The sequence below is a fragment of the Limanda limanda genome, chromosome 11 (genome assembly GCF_963576545.1).
Source record: "Limanda limanda chromosome 11, fLimLim1.1, whole genome shotgun sequence".
NCBI lineage: Eukaryota > Metazoa > Chordata > Actinopteri > Pleuronectiformes > Pleuronectidae > Limanda > Limanda limanda.
In genome coordinates, this window is record NC_083646.1 from 15,068,590 (window position 1) to 15,089,508 (window position 20,919).

General features: G+C 42.6%; 1 protein-coding gene across 1 annotated transcript; it reads left to right on the forward strand.

Annotated features, from left to right (window-relative positions):
* Positions 1 to 384: 384 nt before the first annotated feature.
* mindy3 (MINDY lysine 48 deubiquitinase 3) lies at positions 385 to 20,919 on the forward strand. The gene is made up of 16 exons (XM_061080809.1): positions 385 to 463; positions 925 to 1,247; positions 1,819 to 1,898; positions 3,021 to 3,081; positions 3,195 to 3,395; positions 3,582 to 3,633; positions 4,369 to 4,483; positions 4,764 to 4,837; positions 5,008 to 5,087; positions 5,306 to 5,376; positions 6,248 to 6,328; positions 13,942 to 14,014; positions 15,942 to 16,014; positions 18,269 to 18,356; positions 19,202 to 19,273; positions 20,040 to 20,919. The coding sequence occupies exons 2-16, from the start codon at positions 1,154 to 1,156 to the stop codon at positions 20,187 to 20,189; spliced, it is 1,365 nt and encodes a 454-aa protein (XP_060936792.1). The 5' UTR covers positions 385 to 463; positions 925 to 1,153; the 3' UTR covers positions 20,190 to 20,919.

Here is a 20,919-nt window from a genome sequence, read left to right on the forward strand (position 1 = left end):
AGCGGTCACTGCGTGGATGCTCCGGAAGCCGAAAGCAGACATAATTACTGCCGGTCGAAAAAGTCACACTGAAGCAAGTGTGATTTTACTTTAAAGCAGTCCGTCATGTTAAACACTTCACGCCTCATTTGACGTTGAGAGTCCCCCATTACAACTTTGTGTTTCCGGTAAAGTGATTTAAAAGGCACGTTTTAAACGAATCATGCGCTTTTGCTTATGGGCGGTCCCTCTATGTGACTGACAAGCCTGTGGACCAATGAGATAACGCAATGAGGCTGTACCCCTTAACGTACCAGGAACCCGCTGGATTTCAACCAATGGGCAGACACGTCAAAAGGACGCATGGTTTTTTTTCCTACAATTCCTGTTGTAAATAAACGAATGACAGAGACGTTGGCGATAGTTTAATTGCGACCAAAATACCGAATCGATCCGGAAACCGATTACTCGACTGCTTATCAAGGTAACCGTGTTTTACTTTCTTCGAACCGATATCAAGCAGAACGAGTTCATTCAACCCCTGTCGTTCCCGCTGTGTTGTGAGAAGTCGCTGAATGACAAAGCAGTGAAAGATTAGCTGCTAGTAGCCGTGCTAATGCTAACTGCTGACATTACAAAGCAAATACACTTCTTGAAAATATCACCCAACCCATAAACAGTGTGCGGAGGTCACAACGCCGCCTCGTAGCTAGCTGAACGCTATCCCGCTGTCGGTTTATACAACTATATAACAGTAACCTAACTGTTAGCTTTCTAGCTTGTTGGGTAACCGAGCCCCTATGTAACATTGCATTGATTAACAAAATGTGTCATAAGGCAACTGTCGCCTTAGAAGTGAAGTTTAGCTATATGTGCTAAAACATATGTGTGTTATTAGCATTAGCCAATAATCTTAACATGTGGTGGTGTTGCATTCTCTTGCAGGCTGCTGTGGCCAGGTTGATGTCATTCCTACCAGCCAGCTTGCTGCCAGCCACTGGAGACAGACACAGGTCGCTTGTGGCCAATGCCACCGGCTCGACCTGCCCGAGAGAAGTGGACTGCCAACCTCGAGAAGAGCTAGAGAGTTGGCCTCAGCAGATCCCTGTCGTCCCCACCTGGCTGTCGCACTGAAGAGGGAGAGCCTGTGGATCAACCTGCAGTGAAAGTTGTCATGTCGGAGTTAAATAAGGAGGTGGTGGATCTGGTTTGGGGGAGACCCTCCAGTGGGGTAGTGTCCGCTTCTATCTTCCGCAGATGGTCCCAAGGTATGATGATCAGTCTTCCAGGGAACACCAAACATTTCCTTCAGAAACAGGCTTTTTTCCAACACAATACCACAGGAATTTCAATCGCTGGATCCTCCTTTCTAATTGAAGTTCAGGCATGCAGTAAAATACAGAGCTGGTATGAATACTGTACGTAGTCAATCATTACAGCTCATGCACATGGTTAGTTGGCCCTTCTGCAGAGTTCAGCTTGGATTCACTCCATGGCCTTCAGTAGGGCTTTGGTTGCAACTAACAGTTATTTTTATTATTTAAGCGATCTGTTATTTTCTTGATTAATCGGAAGTCCTTTGGTCTGTAAAATATGCAAAATATAGTCCAGTGAAGTCTTTAATTACCTTGTTCTGTTATGTGGGTTTTTCAGAACACAACAGAATTCGTAGGAACCAAACAATATTGAGAGACCGAACCCAGTGTTTTCTGAAACATGACTTTTAAACTATGAATTGATTATCAAAATAGATGTTGATGCCTTTCTTTCTCAGTCCGTTATCAAACATCTAATGTGAGTTCACTGTGTTTAAATGAGATGTTTTTGTCTTCATCACAGGATTTGTTTTCAGTGAGAATGAGCACACAGCTCTGGAGCAGTTTGAAGGAGGCCCATGTGCTGTCATTGCACCTGTCCAGGTATGATCAGGTTCAGTTTTCCATTTGGTATTAACAGGCCCCGTTGTCAAAAAAACATAGCCCTCAACAAAAGTTTTGTGACTGTATTTCTCACGATAGTAAGGCTATCATGGTGACAAAATCTGTCCACAGACATAAACACCAATGTGGCCATGACAGGAGGAGGACCTCAATATATGGGAGTTATAGCCCATTCAGCACCCAAAGCTTGGGTGGTTCAGAAGTAATTGGATAGATACACAAGAAGTCCAACAAAATCATCATATTTACTGTAAAAATTATTTTAAAAAATTGTCGATGACTCCTTGAAGACTTTGGACCACAGACCTCAGTGGGTACTTTGTATTTTCCCCTCTGAATCTCTCCCAGTCTTTTTTTTTTTAGTTGAAAATCATTTAAGACATGATTGTGATGAATCTATTTCTGATCAATGTTTGATTTTTGAGCCTCTATATTATCCTCTCCACCTGCATCGTAACCTCTTCATTTTTGCAAGGAATAGACCCAGTCACTATTGTTTTGTTTTTCTTTTAATTATTGGCAGAGGAGGCATGCGAAGTGTAGCGCTGCCTCCCACTGGGGAAAAACTATAACGCATTTAGTCTCTGTAAGTGATTTATTTGCAAATAGTGCTACTAATGACTAAGTGGTCACTCTGAACACATGTAATGGCAAGTTCTAATGCCAGATGTGAGCTGATGTACTCAGAGATGTCCATTTGTGATCATTTAAATACAAGATATGAAGAGAGCCTCAGTCAACTTAGAGACACGTTTGAGCTTTTACTTATGCTTGCACTGATATTCAATCGACCCACAGCTGGCCAAGAAACCTTAAGTAGCCAGTGTCCACTTGCTTTTACACACTTCTCATGAAAACAGCCTTATCTCTCACACAAATCCATAGCTTTATATCAAATTGTGTGTGCCACAGCAATAATAACAAATGTGTATCTGTCCAAATACATATGGTGTAGACTCTCTGTGCCGGACAATAATGTTAATTGACTGAAAATGGTTTGTGTTTAAAATAAAATATATTCAAAATCTGTGTGCAGTACATAGAAAGTTTATCAGGTTGTATTTTCTTGCACATTTGGAGACTGACTGTGTTTCTTCACAGGCTTTCCTTCTCAAGAACATTATCTGTAATAGAGAATGCTCCAACTGGAGACAGATGTCAGGTAAATTGTCCACAGAAACCTCCAGACCATTGCTTTAATATTTGTGTTATACTGTAACTGAATAGCTCATTAAATCAATAAATAAATGCATATTTTTTTTGTGTGTCTGCTAGAGGGGGAGCAGAAAACAGCCCTGTGTTCCACACTGAGTGAAATCTTGGAGTCGGCCTGTTCCAGCCCCTCCACAGGGTTCTGCCTGGTGACCTGGGCAAAGGGACAGGGCCCACACACTAGCACACATACTAAGACACAGTCACAGTCAGAAACGCAGGACGTGCCAGAGAGCAGCCAGCCGCCAAAGGAGCAGCCTCCCAGTGAGTCCGACGTCTGTCATATTCACACGCGAGAGGCGTATTAAAAATAACGGTGCACAAACACATGGATCCTCACTTCACATAGGTCCATCTTCACAAACATTTTACATTTCAATGTTTGACATTGTGGGGTTTTACTGTGTTAAACTCTGACCCTTTAGTGTATGTGTGTTTTATTTTGCCTAGCTGCTCTGGCTGCTGAGGATCTTGGCTTTGATCGATTTCACAGTGCTATTCAGTAAGTGACACTAAATATTCTCACCACAGCTAACATCTTGCATCTTTATACTCATTACTGTTTCCTCCTCAACTCAGATAATCCCAAATAATACTTCAGGTTTCCGGAGGGATCAAAACCTCATAAATCCTGGATTTACAATTGCCAATATGCAGGAATGGAATATAGAAGTACACATTTCTCAGAGGATAGTATCAGGAGAGCTGAGGGGACTGTATGTGATCAATCTCATCTGTTAGAGTTGGCCTCCACAATGATTAGCTATTTCACTCTGTTGCCGAATCAGCATTTTCCCTAATTGCCTCATATTAAAAAAAAAAAAAACTCTGACTACCTCTCTTTCACACAAGCTGTCTGTCACACACACACACACACACAACTTAAATTAATGCAATGCTGCATTTGCCAGAGGAATATTGAAATTTCATCACGTGCGCACTGGCAGCTGAGACCACAGTCAGCAAAAAGCAATGATTACTTGAGTGAAGAAGTGCATACTAACTAAGACAGGCAATTAAAAGAGGAAGGTGGCTCCCAACAGACGAGGGCAGATTTTTCTTGGTCCTCTGGTGCGTTTAATAGATTTGTGCCCCATTGATAGTTATCTTTACCACCCTGACATGACAGATACACTCAATACATCAGTCTCATTGACTGTAGTTTCCTGAGATCCAACATTTATTTTTTATTTTGAATGGTTCATAAGGCATCTTGATGTTTGTTCCTCTCGTGCAGTAAGCGGACTGTCATGTCAGTGTCTGAGCTGAGAGATGAGGTGCTGTCCCTCCACCAGACCTGGGGGGGGTGCTGTGGAGTCTTGCTTTTCCTCTACTCAGTCATTCTAACCAAGGTAACATAAACAACCGGTTGCATGGAAAGAGGGGTGGAAAAATGACATATGGAATGGAAACAAAAATATTGCTTTTGTCGCTTTTCCATATTTATCAAGTCATTTGCATGAAGTGATAAATATAGAGACTTATGTTTTTTAAAGCTTCAAACACGAAACCCCTTTTTCTTTTGACGAAGGAGCTTTTAATCATTATATTTTAGCACTTAATTCAATCCTCCTGTTTGTCACATCTATGCTCAAATATACAGACTTGTCTCTTCTGGTCTTCTCTCTGCAGGGCATAGAGAACATACGAAATGAGATCCAGGACACATTGGAGCCTCTGATAGACCCTGTGCATGGTCATGGCAGGTATATAAGAACACCTCTCTTCACCTACTGTCCACATCAGTTAGACTGTTACAGCAAGTTAAGCGCTATTCCGGGTGTTTTTTGTATGTTAAAGGTTGTAAGGTGTCTTTTATTTACTTTAGAATTCCTCATATACTTTACTGATGTTTTTTTCTTATCTGTTTTTGCAGTCAGAGTCTGGTTAACCTCCTTGTAACTGGCCACGCAGTCTCTAATGTCTGGGATGGAGACAGGGAGTGTTCTGGCATGAGTAAGATTTCCATAAAGTTTCTGCATATTCGCGCAAACATGCCATATTCACACGCATCACCCAGAGCTCAATTTTGTGGCCCTGGATTTAAACTACATCCATCAGTCGGCAATAATTCTTACATCCCACAGCCTTGCACAAAAGGCACAAATTAATGCCAGTTTGACGTAATTTAACAAAATTTTATTGCTCTTTTTTTCCCCCTCCCTGTCTTGTAGAGCTACATGGTATTCATAAACAGGCATCAGTTGGCTTCCTCACGCTCATGGAATCTCTACGCTACTGCAAGGTACAGACATTTAAAGGCTCTGAGAACATCATGCAAAGAAACAACAAATGATTCAATGTTTGTTTATGTTAAATCTGTAGAGGATTTGGGGATTTTTAATGTTTTAATGAAGATTCACTAGAAGCTGAGATGGACACCCATTGTATACACTGAGAGAGTATACAAGTAAACAAATTAACACAAAAATGCCCACTGTTACTTGTGACTCTGAGGTGTGGGTCATTCTCAATATGTGAAGCACAAACCACAGTGAGAGCTCTCATTACGCTTTTATTTTGTGTGACACATGCAACACCCCAAAGTAGATGACAAAAGCAATTTAACAAAACACGGGATAGGACACAATGTAGTCAGCTTGAAAAACAGGAGTCTTGGCTGTTTATTTATCATTGCTAACATAAGCAAGCCCAAAAAAGCTGGAGTTCTCCAAAGACAAATAATATGTTAATAGCAATTGGATAGTTGCCAAAGTAAATGGAGATGTTCGGAGTGATTTAAAAGACCACTTCATATCCAATGCTAAGAGGTTTGCTCACTGTGCACTGTTCATGTAATGTTGCACCATTAGGTTTATTGTTCTTGCATGAAAAGGAAGTTCAACCTGAACCTGATGCCACTATTCAGAAGAGCAAGTGACTTATAAGAGATGATCCTTTTGAAAAAAAAAAATTAATAATTATAATTGTTAATATACAATCACTAGATACCGCTGTTTGTTCATGTGACAGACAAGTAACATGATGTTCTTGCTCTCTGACATGTTTAAATGTGAATGTGCTTTGTAATCACATGTGTGTTGAACAGTCTGAGTCATGATGAAAAACAGACTCATTTGTTGTGCATTCTTTTTCTGTGTCTGTGTGTGTTTTAGGTCGGGGCATTCCTCAAGTCTCCAAAGTTCCCTATTTGGATCCTTGGCAGTGAGACTCACCTCTCTGTGTTTTTCACCAAGGCAAGTTGAATACAGTCATCAATCGGCAAGCAAACACATAATTCACACACACAGAGATAAACAGTGCATAATAGAAGCCAGTCTCCTCAGAAGGTTAGAAAGAACTAAATATGGAACGTGCTTAACAGATTTAATTTAGTCCAAGTCGGATATCAATGTGAGAGGAAAAAAGAGGCCGAAAGGGAGGGGAGGTAAAATGAGCGCAGGAGATACTCATATATGGCCAGTACTGTTTCTTGGCATTTTACCTATCCAGCATTAAGAGGGAAAAAAGCTGTTTCCACACACACATAGTACACGCACACACACACGCACAGTTATCGTCATGCTCTTTTCCTCACACGCACGGCAGCACACAGTTTTAGTTTCTCAACCATCTGTGATCTACCAAACAATGTGTTGTACAGAATGTATGGCCTTCATGTGTAAACCGCTGAATTTGGACTTCAATGAGAGCCTCCTTTTAGAGTATACATCTGTCTGCCTTCACTGGCAGGTTTGTTCTAACAAAAAGGGATCACACATTTTTCTGTTCTGGCATTTGTTCATAAGAACATGTTTTTGTTGTACAAAAAAAGTCCCAGGAACTCAGAAGCCCCAGAAACAAGATTAACGATAAAAAAAATGATAGAAAGGAGAAGTTAAGAGATAAAAACAAGAAGCAAACAGTGTCTCCAATGCAATAAGGCTTGGGTGAGTTTATTTATTTAGTTTGACAGCTTTAGTGCTAGTAAAGACAACATGAGCAAATGCTGTTTACTCACCTGCCCAGTGTCTCTGACATTAACACTGAACAATAGAGTGTACTCTTGATTACCACTCTTTACAAGTTGTTGCACACTGGAGCTTCGAGATCAGTGCTGCAGAATCTAACCTTGTTTTTGAGTGAAATGTGCAGAAAACAAAACTGGAACCAGGTTCATGTGGTCACAACCTTTGGAAATTCTTGGAAAAATGCCTTGCCATCATCTTCTTGCAACTGCAGAAGCTCAGATGTACACTCATGCACACACACATTCATGCACAGGGCTATGCCACAAGATACAGAAGGCTCACCCTAATTGAGGTCAACTCTGCGGTTGCAACTTTGAGAAAAAACGTAGGCTCTTGGACAGGAGTATGATTCATCAGATCACTGCTCATGTGTGCGTGTGCGTCCACTTAACCTCCTTGCAGTCAAACAAGCATGTTTATCATCTCTATCAGTGAACATGTAATGTGATACGTTGATGTAGCTTGTATATTAAAGCTGGCCGTTTTGGTGGAGCAAATTGATTCTCTGTGCTGTTGTGAAAATGGCACCGGAGAGACAGAAAGATCCCAGGCAGTCATCTCCATCATAATGCCACACCCTCAAAAATACCATTGATTAAAAGCTCACTTACATGCGTAGAGCTCTTCCCTGTTAGGCGAGTGGATCATATGTTGCCTCGGTGATGACCCAAAGTCGTCATGCACGCGCTGATGACTTACTGATTGCTACAACTCGCCCGGCCCTGGTGACATAGTCACATATACAGACTCACACACAGCCTGGCTCAAACACACACATTCCAGAGAGCAGGGAACCTAATCCTGATTAGCATTAGTGTTGTATGTGTGTGCAGCTTTAGGTGGATGGCTTCCTGTAGGGAATGTGATTCCGGAGTTCCCATCTGGATCCATTTGTCCCGCTGGAGACTGGCAACACACACACACACACACACATGCATTTATTCTGACGTAGATAGCTGACACTACTTTGTGCCGGCTTTGAGACGAGGCGGAAGAGGGCCAGAACACTCAGTGAGACCCTGTCCTTATTGAAAGGGAATCTTATGTTGAGAGCCTATTCGCAGCACACTGAGATTTCCCAGCATTTATGATACAAAAATACACACTACCTGGTTATGCAGCTTTTAGCTTCGATATGGAGCCATCAGCCTCACAAAAGAAGAAAACCTGATCCCTGCCTCTGATGTGTCAGCGGCTCCTTCTGTCTGCCATCAGGGACGGGTGTGTATTCTCCCGAGTCGCTGTCAGTGTGTGACTGTGGCTTTCAGACCATCAGCTTAATGCCATTAGTGTTTTTTATCTAATCTACCTACACAAAAGGCCATTCCACCAACTCTGATCCCTACCCAAAACAACCCCCCCACACCCCACACACACACACACACACACACACTCTCTCTGCCCTCCGTTGTATTAATGTGTGTGTGCTTGTGAGAGAGCGCCTGAGTGTGTGTCTAATGGCATGTAATGGGATCTGTTTTTGGACAAGAGTTTCTGAGACGCCACAGGAAGGATAGAAACGAAGAAAGAGAGAGAGCAAAGAAGAAGTGGGATAGGTGATGGATGAGACGTATCATGCATTATTTGTAAAAAAAGGATTCAATCCTTTTCTTTCTCCTCCTCTTGTCTTTGAAGTATCTATCCCCTCAAGTGTACAGTAGATCGTTTCCCCAAGAAAAGGATTCCCCGCGCACCCCAACCAACCTCTTCAGATTAGTGGTCCCTCATGGGAAGGGAAGAGGAAGGAGGGAAGTAGAGAAGTAGAAAGGAAGGATGCACTTTAAAGAGCGGTCACTCAGGAACGGAGGTGGGGGGGATTCTCTTGCGACATTTTTGCTGAGTGATGAGGTTCACAGGCTGTGTCTCTGCTTCTCCATGGAGATACATGCGTGTTGTTTGTGTATGCGTCCAGTTGTCATTTTGTAGGCCAGTGATTTACTAGGCGAGAGAGAGCGGCCATTGTGGCGCTTTGTGTTTGCAAACACACGCAGCGTGCCCTAATCATTATCATAATACTGTTTATAATAGTATTCACCTGCATCCCACTGTCTTCTTCACTCAGTGTAACTTGCTCAGGTGTGAAAGCTAGTACAAGACCCTTGAGTATACTGATGCATGTTCTCAGGAACATTTATGAGCCCCTTAACTCTGTCAAGGAGATTATGTTTTCGTCTGTGTTTTGTTTTATAGCGGGATTATGAAAAAGTAATTACCATGAAACTTTGTCGAGGTTTGGGGCTTGATGCAAAGATGAGCCATTACATTTTGGTGTTACTCTGGATCAGAGGGCAGTTTATTTTTCACTTTGACGAAGAAAATCAGGCTTTAGGGGACTAATAGCTGGTGTTCGAGTTTTGGTGTAGACATGTATGAATTGTCTAATCTAGTGAATTTGTTTTATAGGGGAAGTTTTGCCGTGTTCTATACTGATATATCATCACAGAGCAAATAGAAAATTATAACCCGAAAAGGTGATATCTTCAGAAGGGGACAATGCTCAGTTAAATAACAGTAATACTGAATTATGCCCATTACCCTCAATGTACTGTATGTAGTTTGAACTAATAGGGAATTTATATTTAGTAACCGCAACAGGAAACATCTACAGTATAATAGATGATTCAAATTGTGTGTTTTCTATTAAACCGGAAGACTTACCAGTCTTGGTGTGATCAGAGGGTGCGGGCCACACAGAAACACAGAATAACAAAGCAGTGTACATTAACAGTCATTAATAATCAGTGACAGGTCAGACCAAAGGCCATTATAGCAGCATGAAAGGCTCTCTCTGTTAGTGTGTGTGTGTGGTGCATTATCCTTCCTTCTCCCCTGTGTGTTGGTCTCTGTTATGGGACCCATCATCGCGCTACATAACTCTCCTCTGGTGTCTCCTCATGTTTCTGGTGAGACACAGTCTTTCTCATCCAAGTCCGCTCCATAAATCACCACTTTGTCCTGTCTGTCACACCTGAAACGCACACGCAGACGTTAACATGCAGTCGATACTGCACACACTCCCTATGTAGAAAGAGCGTTAGGTTTTCCATTACTTCCTGTCCTCTTATATGGGACAAAGGCTAATTAAGGTGAACACAACAAACACACACACAAGTAACAAACAATCGCACACAGACTGGCCCCTCACGTCCCTACTCATGCTGTCATGTAGTGAATATGTCGGAACTTACGAGGAACAAGGCAGGAGACACCGTCCGAGACCTCTGCTTTGTTGCCTTGAAACCGATCCCTTCAGATGCACTGTGTAGCCACTCAGGACCTCTCAGCACACACAATAGCTCTTTGGTAGACAAAAAGAAGAGAAAGAAAGAGTAACTCTAGAAAAGTCCTGTGCTTACCTCTCTGTCCTAAAGTAGCTACCTGCCTGTGGAGATAATAGACGAAACAGGGACGGAAGAATGGAAGAAAAAGTCATGGTTGGGAGGGAAGGAAATACTCAAGAACCAGAGTACCTACTTAACGCAGGAAAAGGCAGGTAAAGAGGGCTGTAATTAGGCAAGAGAAAGAACAAGAGAGGAAAAAGGGCCTATAGGGGATGAATTGTCAACCTAAGAGAGCCACTCAAGCATGAGAGAAAGTTGGGTTGAGGCAAAGTTTCAGGCTGTGATCCTTTTTCCAAAATTGTGCACATGGTAAAGGGATTAGTTGGAAGTTTGATTCTTTATATAGGAGTGTGATCCTGGAAATCTGGTCTGATGATAAGAAATATAGGCTTCTGTATATACTGCACAATACTCTGGTTAATGTGTTGGCTGTCCTGACCTAATAGAGAAGATACAAAAACACAACATTTGCTTAAGGACAGCCCTTTGCTGCATGTTGCATTTCAATAAATGAATCGATCAAATTTGATTTGTATTGGCCATATTCACATATCACCGTTTGCCTCATAGTGTATCAATGTTTTTGGTATTTGTACAAAAGAAAATGTCAAACAGAGAAGAAGGGAGCAATCGAGTTGAAATTATAATCAGCGAGTCGGTGACCGTGGTGACAGCTGATCATGGATTATAAATCATGATCACGACCAGAAACCAGTGTACTGAAGCTAATACAGGAGAAATATGATCTCTTTTCACATGCTGCTCTGTTTAAAGTCTTACTTCTGGAGCCTGATAGTTAGGAATTACAACAATCAAGTCTGGATGTAACAAAAGCGTGGACTAATTTGTCTGCACCTTTTGAAGACATGCCTGATTTTTTTTTTTTTAGATATTTCGAAGACGAACAAAGGCAGTGTTTGAAATTTGTTCTGGATAAAGGACATATCCGGATCAAAGATATCTCCCAGATTCACGATTGTTTAGTTGGAGGCAATACCATCTAGAGTAGTTTTATCTGAGTTTAATGGCTTAATGTGTGTGTGTCTTCAGTCTGCACGAGTTTGAATGTTAGCACTCTTGATAGAATTGAAATGCAAGCAAACACATTTCCGCAGCAGACGGGCCTAATTATTGCTATTGCAGAGATATTCTCTCAAACACATGAACATACGGCAACACGGTGGGTTTGAGTGGAAAGAAACGCTGAGACACACACTAACATACACATCTTCCCTGTGGAGCGTGTTCGCTTCATGACATGTTTTCCAACTCAGCGGCATCTTCCTCAGGCCTCTAATAAAACAGGGATCAAAGACAACCAAGCAGACCTGTCATCTCACATACACAGACACACACACACTCACATGCAAACACGCGTACATTTCAGTGTATGTGCATGAACCTACGCTCATGGGAATCATTGTCTATTCTCATTAGGCATAGTTGCATGTGCAGACTTGCCATAATACCATGTTTTGTTTTGTTTTTGTCTCTTGTCCACACACTCGTGTTTAAGTGCTGACATCCTGTAAACCATAGTATTATCAGGTATTTTACACTTAATGTCTCCATTCTGCTCTGAAAGTCTGACGAACAAACTGAGCTTTTGTTCTTTAGGCTTATTGGACTTTTCATCACTTTCAGAAAAAATCTATTTTTCTTGTTCAGGTAAAAGGCAAAGTTTCAGTTTATCAAAACAGTTCTTGTTTCCAGACACATACTTCACTGTTAATCCTACATTTAATTAGTTTGTCTGCTGACATGTACTGAAACGCTGAGGGACTTTTTCAGCACTTCTTCCAGGATCAGCAGAAATACTTCTGTTCACCCCTATACGTGAAACACTATATCTAGCTAATGACTAATCTTCCGTCAGATTTATGGAGCCTGTAATGTTAACACATCAGGACGCTGCTATACTCTGTGTGACAGAACAGTGCGCTATCGCCTGTTAGCCTTTTCTCAGACGGTTTTTCTTTGCATCTGAAGAGCAGGCAGCTGGGAGTCATCTCTTCTCGATGTGTCCCCCCTGAACCCCTCTCTCCCCGAGTAAGCCCTGACTACAGTAATAAGTGGACCGTGAAACCCAAGCAGTCTGCGTGAATCTGAGGCTCAGGCTTTTAATAAAGGCCAGCTAAAGGAGATGAGCAGGGTTCATTTGCTCTCCAAAAACATTGTGTGTTTTTCCAGCGCTTCGTTGTCATAATTACAGCCCCTCATGGAAAACAGTGAGAACCCTCTGATTTCTCGCCTCCGCTGTGTCTGTGTGAGAAGTATCTGATTTCATTCTCTTTCGGAAAAATATCAATCATATCTCTTTTTTTCTATACTCCCGTTTCTCTAAATAATTATTCATGCAATATATTTAAAATAGCACAAGAAGCTGTGACCTCTCACCGTTGCACTCATTGCTGTTTGTTTGCAAAGTTGCCTATCGGGAACTGACGTTTCATTTACACACTGTAAGTTTGAAAATATTGAATAACAATGAAAATATTAGCATGAACAAGTTCTCATGAAATCTCTGGAGGGTGTCTGATTTCCGACTTGTTGTTCTATGTGTCGTCAAAAAAGATTTTATCCCTGTTTTAAATAACCACACACAGCCGGGCGAAACGCCTGCGGTCTTATCCTCCTACTGCCAAGAGCTTGTTCTCTTATGTGTATTTGTTGTTTCAACACAGTGGAACTTATAGTGAATCCTGCAATTGGGGACGACAGCACACATTCTCCCAGGGTCTCGTGTGCGTGCTGTTCATTGTTTTATGTGCTGTTTAGTGATCTGACAAGCGCTTTGTTTGGAGCTTGCTGAGGCCTTTTGGCTTGGAGATTATCAAGGTTTCTATGCCAGCCAAAAAAGGCATCACACTCTTGATTAACACACCCACTCCCTCTTTTTTATGTTCCCCCTGCCAACGTTGTTCTCTCTGAATTTCATCAACAAACAAACACTGTAAGCCTTGTCATAAATCATGGGCTGTATTTGTAAGACTCGATTTCCTGATTGTGCGTTTGGAGTGAAAACAAACCGTCTAAGTTTATCAGCAGATCAGTTAATACGCTGATGGGCTCTGGTGATTGCACTGGCCCCTTAGATTACACACAGGCACACACACACGCACAGTGCTACGACGTGGATCTGTATGTTGGCTGCATGTCTTGGCGACAGTTTGTTGTACATTAGTCCCGCTAAACCCTTAACAAGTGCAATCCCAATCTTTTAGTCGTGAGTAGGTCTTAATGATTGTCTGATTCCTCGCTCAGTGGTTCTAATGTTTCAACACTGATGAAGCCACATTCCCCCATAATATGATCTAGTCCCACCACTCGTCTCTTCTCTATCCCTCTGTCAATTGGGTCACAAATCTCTACATGGTCAATTTTAGGTCAGACCTCTTCATGCCATCAAGAATTATCTCTCACCTTTTAATCTTCTCTCTCCACGTTCTTTGTCTCTGTCTTATTTCGTCCTATCTCTGTTTCCTCCCCCCTGTACAGGAGATTTCCCTGGTTGGCCCGGAGTCTCCATCAGAACAGGCCAGGAGGGTCTTCCAGTCATTTGATCCTGAAGGTAATGAACGTGTTTATCATTTATTTATTGTGCACGTGGTCATTATCTTGTTGAGTCATGTCTCCTGCTCCTCACCCCCTGCACACTTGTTTTTATGGATCATACTTTATTTGCTCATTAGCACTCCAGGTTAATGAAAATCCTGGCACACAGATGTACTTTATTAATCCAAACTTTGAATTTAACTCAAAACAAACAAGTTGAGAAAACAACATCTGCCAGTTGGCCTCTTCCTGGATGAGCAGAGGCATCTATAACATCCATTGTTCCCTTCGCCCCGTCTTTCTTGTTTCCCGTCTCTGTTATTTTTCTTCTGCAAACATAAAGAGTCTTCCCGGTCTCCTCTCCACTGTTGTAGTTTGGGTTGGTGAGATCGGCTCCTAACAGCTGAATCAACCATCCTGCTGCTGCTTCCCTCTCTTCCTCATTTTCCTAAACCTCCTTTCTTGTCACTTCCAGGTGACTGGGGTAAAAGGGGAAAGACACGGGGCACAGAATAATGACAATAGGGAGTTTAAGAGAAGAAAATAAAGTCGGTTGTCGGAAGCATGTTTCACTCATATAGCCTCAAGATTGCAGTGCGGGGTGTTCATGCCTTAATGAGAGAGCAGTGAAATTAAACATTTTGCCTCAACATCTGTTGTGTATTGTTTCTCCTCTGCCGTGGAGAAGAAAGAGAAGGCAGAGATGTGGAGAGTCACTCTCAAGACATGAGCACGTTAACAACACACACTTAGAGATATTCATTTTTCAAGAGCATCAAGCCAAGGACCTGACTAAATCAGCAGTTGTAACTCAAACATTCATATTTATGTGTTGTTACTGAGGAATGAATTGCGCTGTACTCTCGACGCCATAAACGGTATCATTCACTATCGGACTCGTAGATACAACTTGCTGATTTGTAGAGCTCCTTATTTTAAGTGGTGCGTTGTTATGTTGCCTGCTCTCTGCACTTCAACAGAAAATATTTAAACATCAACTGTCTGTCACCTTTTTTCCCATCTCCATCTTTCTCTTCGTGTTCCACAGGATGTGCAAAGACACGCAAACGAATGCCTAGGCTATAGTAGATGTACTGTACAGGACACACATGCGCTCACACTATGTAGTCTGTGCACATATGCCATAGCCAGCAGCGCAGTTGAGTGCTGTGCAAAGGGCCCATAAATCTGCCTGTGTCACATGGAGAGTCAGCACAGCCCCCTGTGTTGTGGGGAAAGGGCGCCAGACGCCTTCACACACACAACAGTGACTCACTAGTCCTACACTCAGAAACCCACTATCTCCGCATGGTCTGTAAAATTGTCGTGTTTGTCAGTGTCCCTGTGTGTGTCTGTGTGTTTGTGTGTGTTTGGGCCCTCTCTGCTGGCTGTCACACTCTCAGTTGTCACATAGAGAGTAACATCTGGCTCTGAAAAGGCATGACTGAGTTGAGAGCGCTTGTCATTTAATCTTCCTCAAAACACACTTGAGGCTTATGTATGTATCTAAACAACAGCCCACACATGCTCACATGTTGTAAATGCCCGGACACACACACACACACACACAATCTTTCGGGCAAGAACACATGTTAATGTTTAAAGCTTCTCCGCTCAGGTAAAGCGATCATCACGGCCATGGAATGTAGGTCAGCGAGAAAGGACGAAGTTTGTGTGTATGTGTGTGTGTCTGCATGCGTGTGTGTGTGTTGGATTTTCTTTTGTTTTTTTTCTATTGTGTTAGTTGAGCTAATTCCCGAGAGCCCATGATGTTAATGGTGCTTGTCACATATGTGTGTAGGTAAAGGCTTCCCCTGGTTTTCATTGGGAGCCTGTATTTTATGTTTTGTCCAAGGTCAGCCAGTGCATCAGTTTTTCTTTATGTCTCCCTCTCTCTCTCTTTCTCCCCCTCTCTGACTCTCTTTCTCTCGCCCTCTCTGCAGATAATGGCTTCATCCCTGATTCTCTGCTGGAGGATGTGATGAAAGCCCTTGACCTTGTCTCGGAACCCGAGTAGTAAGTGTTTGCATGCTCAAGGCTTTATGTTTGTGTGTATATCAGTGTGTGTGTGTGTGTGTGCATGTGTGTGTGTGCGCGTGTGTGGGTGGGTGGCACCTGTAGTGCTTCTAAAGTTCTACCTCCTAAGTCCAACCAGGCCGGGTCAGCCGCCCTGTGCTCATGTTTCACTAGCAGCTCACTATAAAGAAAGACCAGAGCGAGCTCACTATAAAAGCCCGGGAAGAATGGAAGAACGAAGGAACGAAAGTCAGAAACTGAGGCTTAGATCATTAACGGCAGGAAGAAAGACTGTGAGAGGGAGGAAACGCTTTAAAGTGCCGCTTCAAACAGAAGCACGTTCTCATCTGTGGAACAGTAAGACCCAATGCTGCAGCCAAGTCACCGGACCACTGATCTGCTCTGCAGACCCCCAGATGGCTGATGCATCACAATGCAACACAGCAAACTGGGGGGGGGGACTCCCAGTCTCATTCTTTTACCACAGAACCAGAGACTTACTGCAAGGATTCCTCCGTGTGAAAAAATGTGCATCTTTAGTGTTTGGGAGGATGATTGATTTGAGTATGTAGAAGTATTAAATCCAAGTCTTTCATCACTTATGGAAGATGAGTTCAAACTGTTTTCAAGTTGTCTGTGATGGACTAAACATACACGCCTGAAACTGTTTCCACAAATCGTGTGACCTATGACAGTCAGCTGCTACGGTTTGTGGTTAACCGACTATGTGGACAATGGCTCCTCTTAGCAACTCAGTATATGGCTCCGAGGAATAATAGTCTTTTGATCATTTGATTTGTAGTGTTTCTGGCAGCATTATTTATTATAAAGATCTGGACAACGGCAACTTTTACTTTTTATGATACAATGTTTGGATCCACCAAAAACTAAAACATTTCCTTTAGATTTATATAATTGAAGTCAATATTGAATTATCGTTGTCTCCTTATTCGGGATTTAAATTGCAATCTGTGATAAATAATAGCATGTCCTTAGTGTCCTTAGTGTTGTAAGAAAATCACTGGGGCTCTCATTTACTGTTTCTCGAGGAAATACCGGATATCCAATCATTTTCAAAAAATATTCACAGAATTAAATGCCTCACATTAACACTGAAATGAAAGAAAACTATTCACTAACTGTTATTTCCTCAATGCAGAGCCAGCTTGATCTGTTTGTAATTCTTAAAGAATCCACACAGCTTCAAATGATATACACAAGTCCACACAAACATCATATGACTGCATTGTAGCCCTAACACAAGGATGGATTGGACACAAGGAATTAATGTGGCCCGCTCAATGTAGGCACTTGTATGCACCATCCGCTCATGACTGCTCCTTTTTTAAATAATGACATCATTCGCATCATGCAGTGGATCGAGAACAAACCCACTGCTAACTGTTAACTCTTCAGATCCCCATGAACACAAATCTTCTTGTTTACCATGTTTGAGATCTGTCCAAAGCTTCTGCCAAGGAGGTTATGTTTTCACCCCTGTTCGTTAGTGTGAGTTTAAATTTTCACCAATTTCCAGGACATTATTCTTAGATCTTGTTGAAAAAAACCTGGTATATTAAGTGGACTGATATCAATAGGTGAGTGCAATAAAAATGTGGATCTAGTGGATTAAAATGTGGTTTCATAAGGAAACTCTTGGGCCTTGGTAGAGGTTCGAGCTCTACTGAGTGTCATTCTAGTTGAACGCTGTGGGGATTTTCTCTTTTTCTCCCCTAGAAAGCAGAAGGTTGTTTTAAATTTCAGTGTTTGTGGTTCAATGACACTTTCAGCAGGGTCGCTATCAACTCTGCCGCCCTGCTGCTTGTACAACTTGTACAAATCGATAGATGAGTACATAATCAGTGCTTTCCCCCTGTGTCTGGGCACAACCCCTGCTTCTCTCCTCACTGCCTTAAAAGGGCAATTGGGCCAGATTTTATTTTTTTCATCCCGGTGGAATAATAATAACACTGATCCAACAAGTAGGAATGTCTGGAAAGAGGTATATTTAGTTGCACCATGGTTTTCGTGAAAATTTGCACCAGTTACCAAAACAGGCATCATTAGTTCGCACTGAGCGATCGCACTTTGTCTTTTTATACACAAAACATCACAGGCTGCTGTTTTGTTTCCTCTGTTGAATTTATCATGCATGTTCCTCCGGTCAGTTCTCTCTCTGGGTTTCTGCATCTGTTTTCTTCTAATCTAGTGATATTTACTTCCTTCCTTATTCATCACTGTTTCTGTGTCTCAGTGTCAGTCTGGTGAAGAATAAGCTGGATCCCGAGAGTTTGGGCATAATTCTTCTGGGCCCGTTCCTGTTGGAGTTCTTCCCCCATCAGGTATGTAAAAGTGTGTTCGTTCAGAGTTGGACTTCCACTACGAAATGACAAACAACTTCTCATCCAGCCATACAAACCAATACCAGAGTTAAAACATGTTGTAGTAGAGCCATGAGCACACACACACACACACACACATACAGTAGATGAAACCAATGTCTATTTCTCAAGCATTTGTGGAGTTTTTTGCCTCAGCAAATCAAAGGTTTGTTTGCCAGAAACATTCCTGTGGCGTCTCATGTGAAATCTATGCATGCGTTCGACATCATATGACATAACTTGTCGAGACGTTTGGAGAGAGCAGTGAAAAGCCTTTATGAGGTAGAGCGAGCGAGCAAGACAGAGGGGGAGAGAGATAGAGGGAAACTGTGTTAAAGTGATCAGGGCTTTAGGGACTCACCAGAGGAACGGCCCCGAGCCGCAAAGAAATTATACTACCATTAGCCAACTGGACACACACACTCAGACACACGTGGGATTGGGGTGAGGGTTAGGGTTTCATATAGAGGGATATAAACACGAGAAGCTGGACACGCTCGCAGACAACACACCCTATTAGCATTCTGCACCTTCAAGCCAAAGTCATGGGAGGTGTTTTGGCTCAGTGTCACTGTTTGGACCTTTTTCTATTGTTGGCTGCTTTGTTGTAATTGGAGCTTTGCTTCAATGCACCAATATACACACACACAAGTCCAACTCACAGGATATAACGTAATGTAAAGCCTTGCAGGCCGAGACATAAACATGTTCTGTCTGTGGGTTTCTACCCCCGTCGCTATGTGTTTGACCGAAGACTCTTTGACAGCACTGCATGTTTTTCACCGTGCTCTATGTCTGTGTTTCAGGATTCAGGAATCCCAGACTCATTTCCCGTCTACCACTACAATGGACTCAAACAGTCCAACCACAACGAGAGGGTAAGAAACTCCAGGTTTATTAATTCCTTCTCGTATTCTCTTACGCACTTAGACTTTCTCTTCTTATTTTCCTGTCATCATTCATACACACACACAGTTGGAGGCAGTCTGCCACTCCAGAATAAACAGTAGCGTTTGCGAGCTTAATAGCCTGTCCATCCCTCCAGAAACCTTGGCTTAACCTCCTGTTTCTTTTGAGTCATTTCAATACGGAGGCCACTGTCAGCAGCCGAGTGATGATGAATGGTCAAACACAGGCCTATTACGGAGGCTTAGTTTGATGGATGATTGTCAGTGGGTGTAGCTGGTGTGGCGGTGCACAAACCTGGGACTCAGGAATATCACTTTCTTCATCTGTCAATTTGGTCTAGTCTGTAAAAATTGCTTTTTTCCCATGCTGCTACCTGAAAACGTAGGAATGGCACCACATGTGTGCCTACACAAAAGAACACGCCTACACACACATGCAGCAAGGCGCCTATAAGCTTGTGATGGCATTTCCATTCCCATAGCTCTAGATGGGAATAACAGACCTACTGACAGCAGTCTCCTGCAGCGTGTGTGTGTGTGTTTGTGCGGTTGCGAGGTTGTGAGCATCTGTTGTGTACTTGCATCCATCCCTCTCCATTTCACCTTTGACCCTTTCAGAGGAAGTGTCTGAAGAGATTGATGGAGTTTAGGCCTGTCGAAGTTGACAAAGGAGTTTGAATATGTGTGTTTGGTTAACTCTGTGTTCACTGTGTGTTTACATGTGTGTGTTTTTTAGGTGGAGTATGTGGAAGGGACAACCTTGGTGCTGGGTTTTGAGGACCCCATGGTTCGGACGGACGACACTCCAGTCAAGCGCTGCCTACAGACCAAGTGGCCCTACATCGAGCTGCTGTGGTCCACCGACCGCTCCCCGTCACTGAACTAGCACTCACACAGTCTGTGTGTGTGTCTGTGCGCACAACGCCCCCCCCCCCGCATCCCCTCTTTACCTTGACTCCGACAGGTCGCCAGGTTGCTAAGACACATAGAGTACGCACACAGCCACACGACAACAACACAGACGAATGACAAAACCCACAGATGTACACCAACATGAGATGGAGACAAACACTTTGATGGACTACACATCCACGCTTGAGATCCATTCTTTGCATTCTGACTTACATTCCACACAAATTCACAAGCTCACCTTTACAGAAAACAAAGGCATTTATTTTGACAGCTCTGCTCTGTGTCGACACCTCTGCTACAGTTTAGCAGTAGACAGCGAGACCTTATTTAGGGAGCAGGCTGGGGATGGTTCAGAGACAAGAGTGTGTCACTAAATCACGTGCTGAACTACAGCCAGTCGACTGAAACACTACTGTTAAAGCAGATATAGAACTGTTTGAGGGAAAACCTACCAAAGCCTTCCACATAGGAGAACACATATACACACACACACACACACAGTCACAGCTACTGATAAGCGTTTACAGTTTAAAGGGACCAACCCAGACGCAGAGATAATGGGGGATTCTTCAGTGTTTTCACCCAGATGGTTAAGTTGCTCTCTGTGAGTGTGTGTGCTTCATGCACCACACTAGGGTGTTGGCCAAGTGATCATATTTATTATCACACACACAAGGTTCTGTAATAAAGACTTTTTTTGTTCA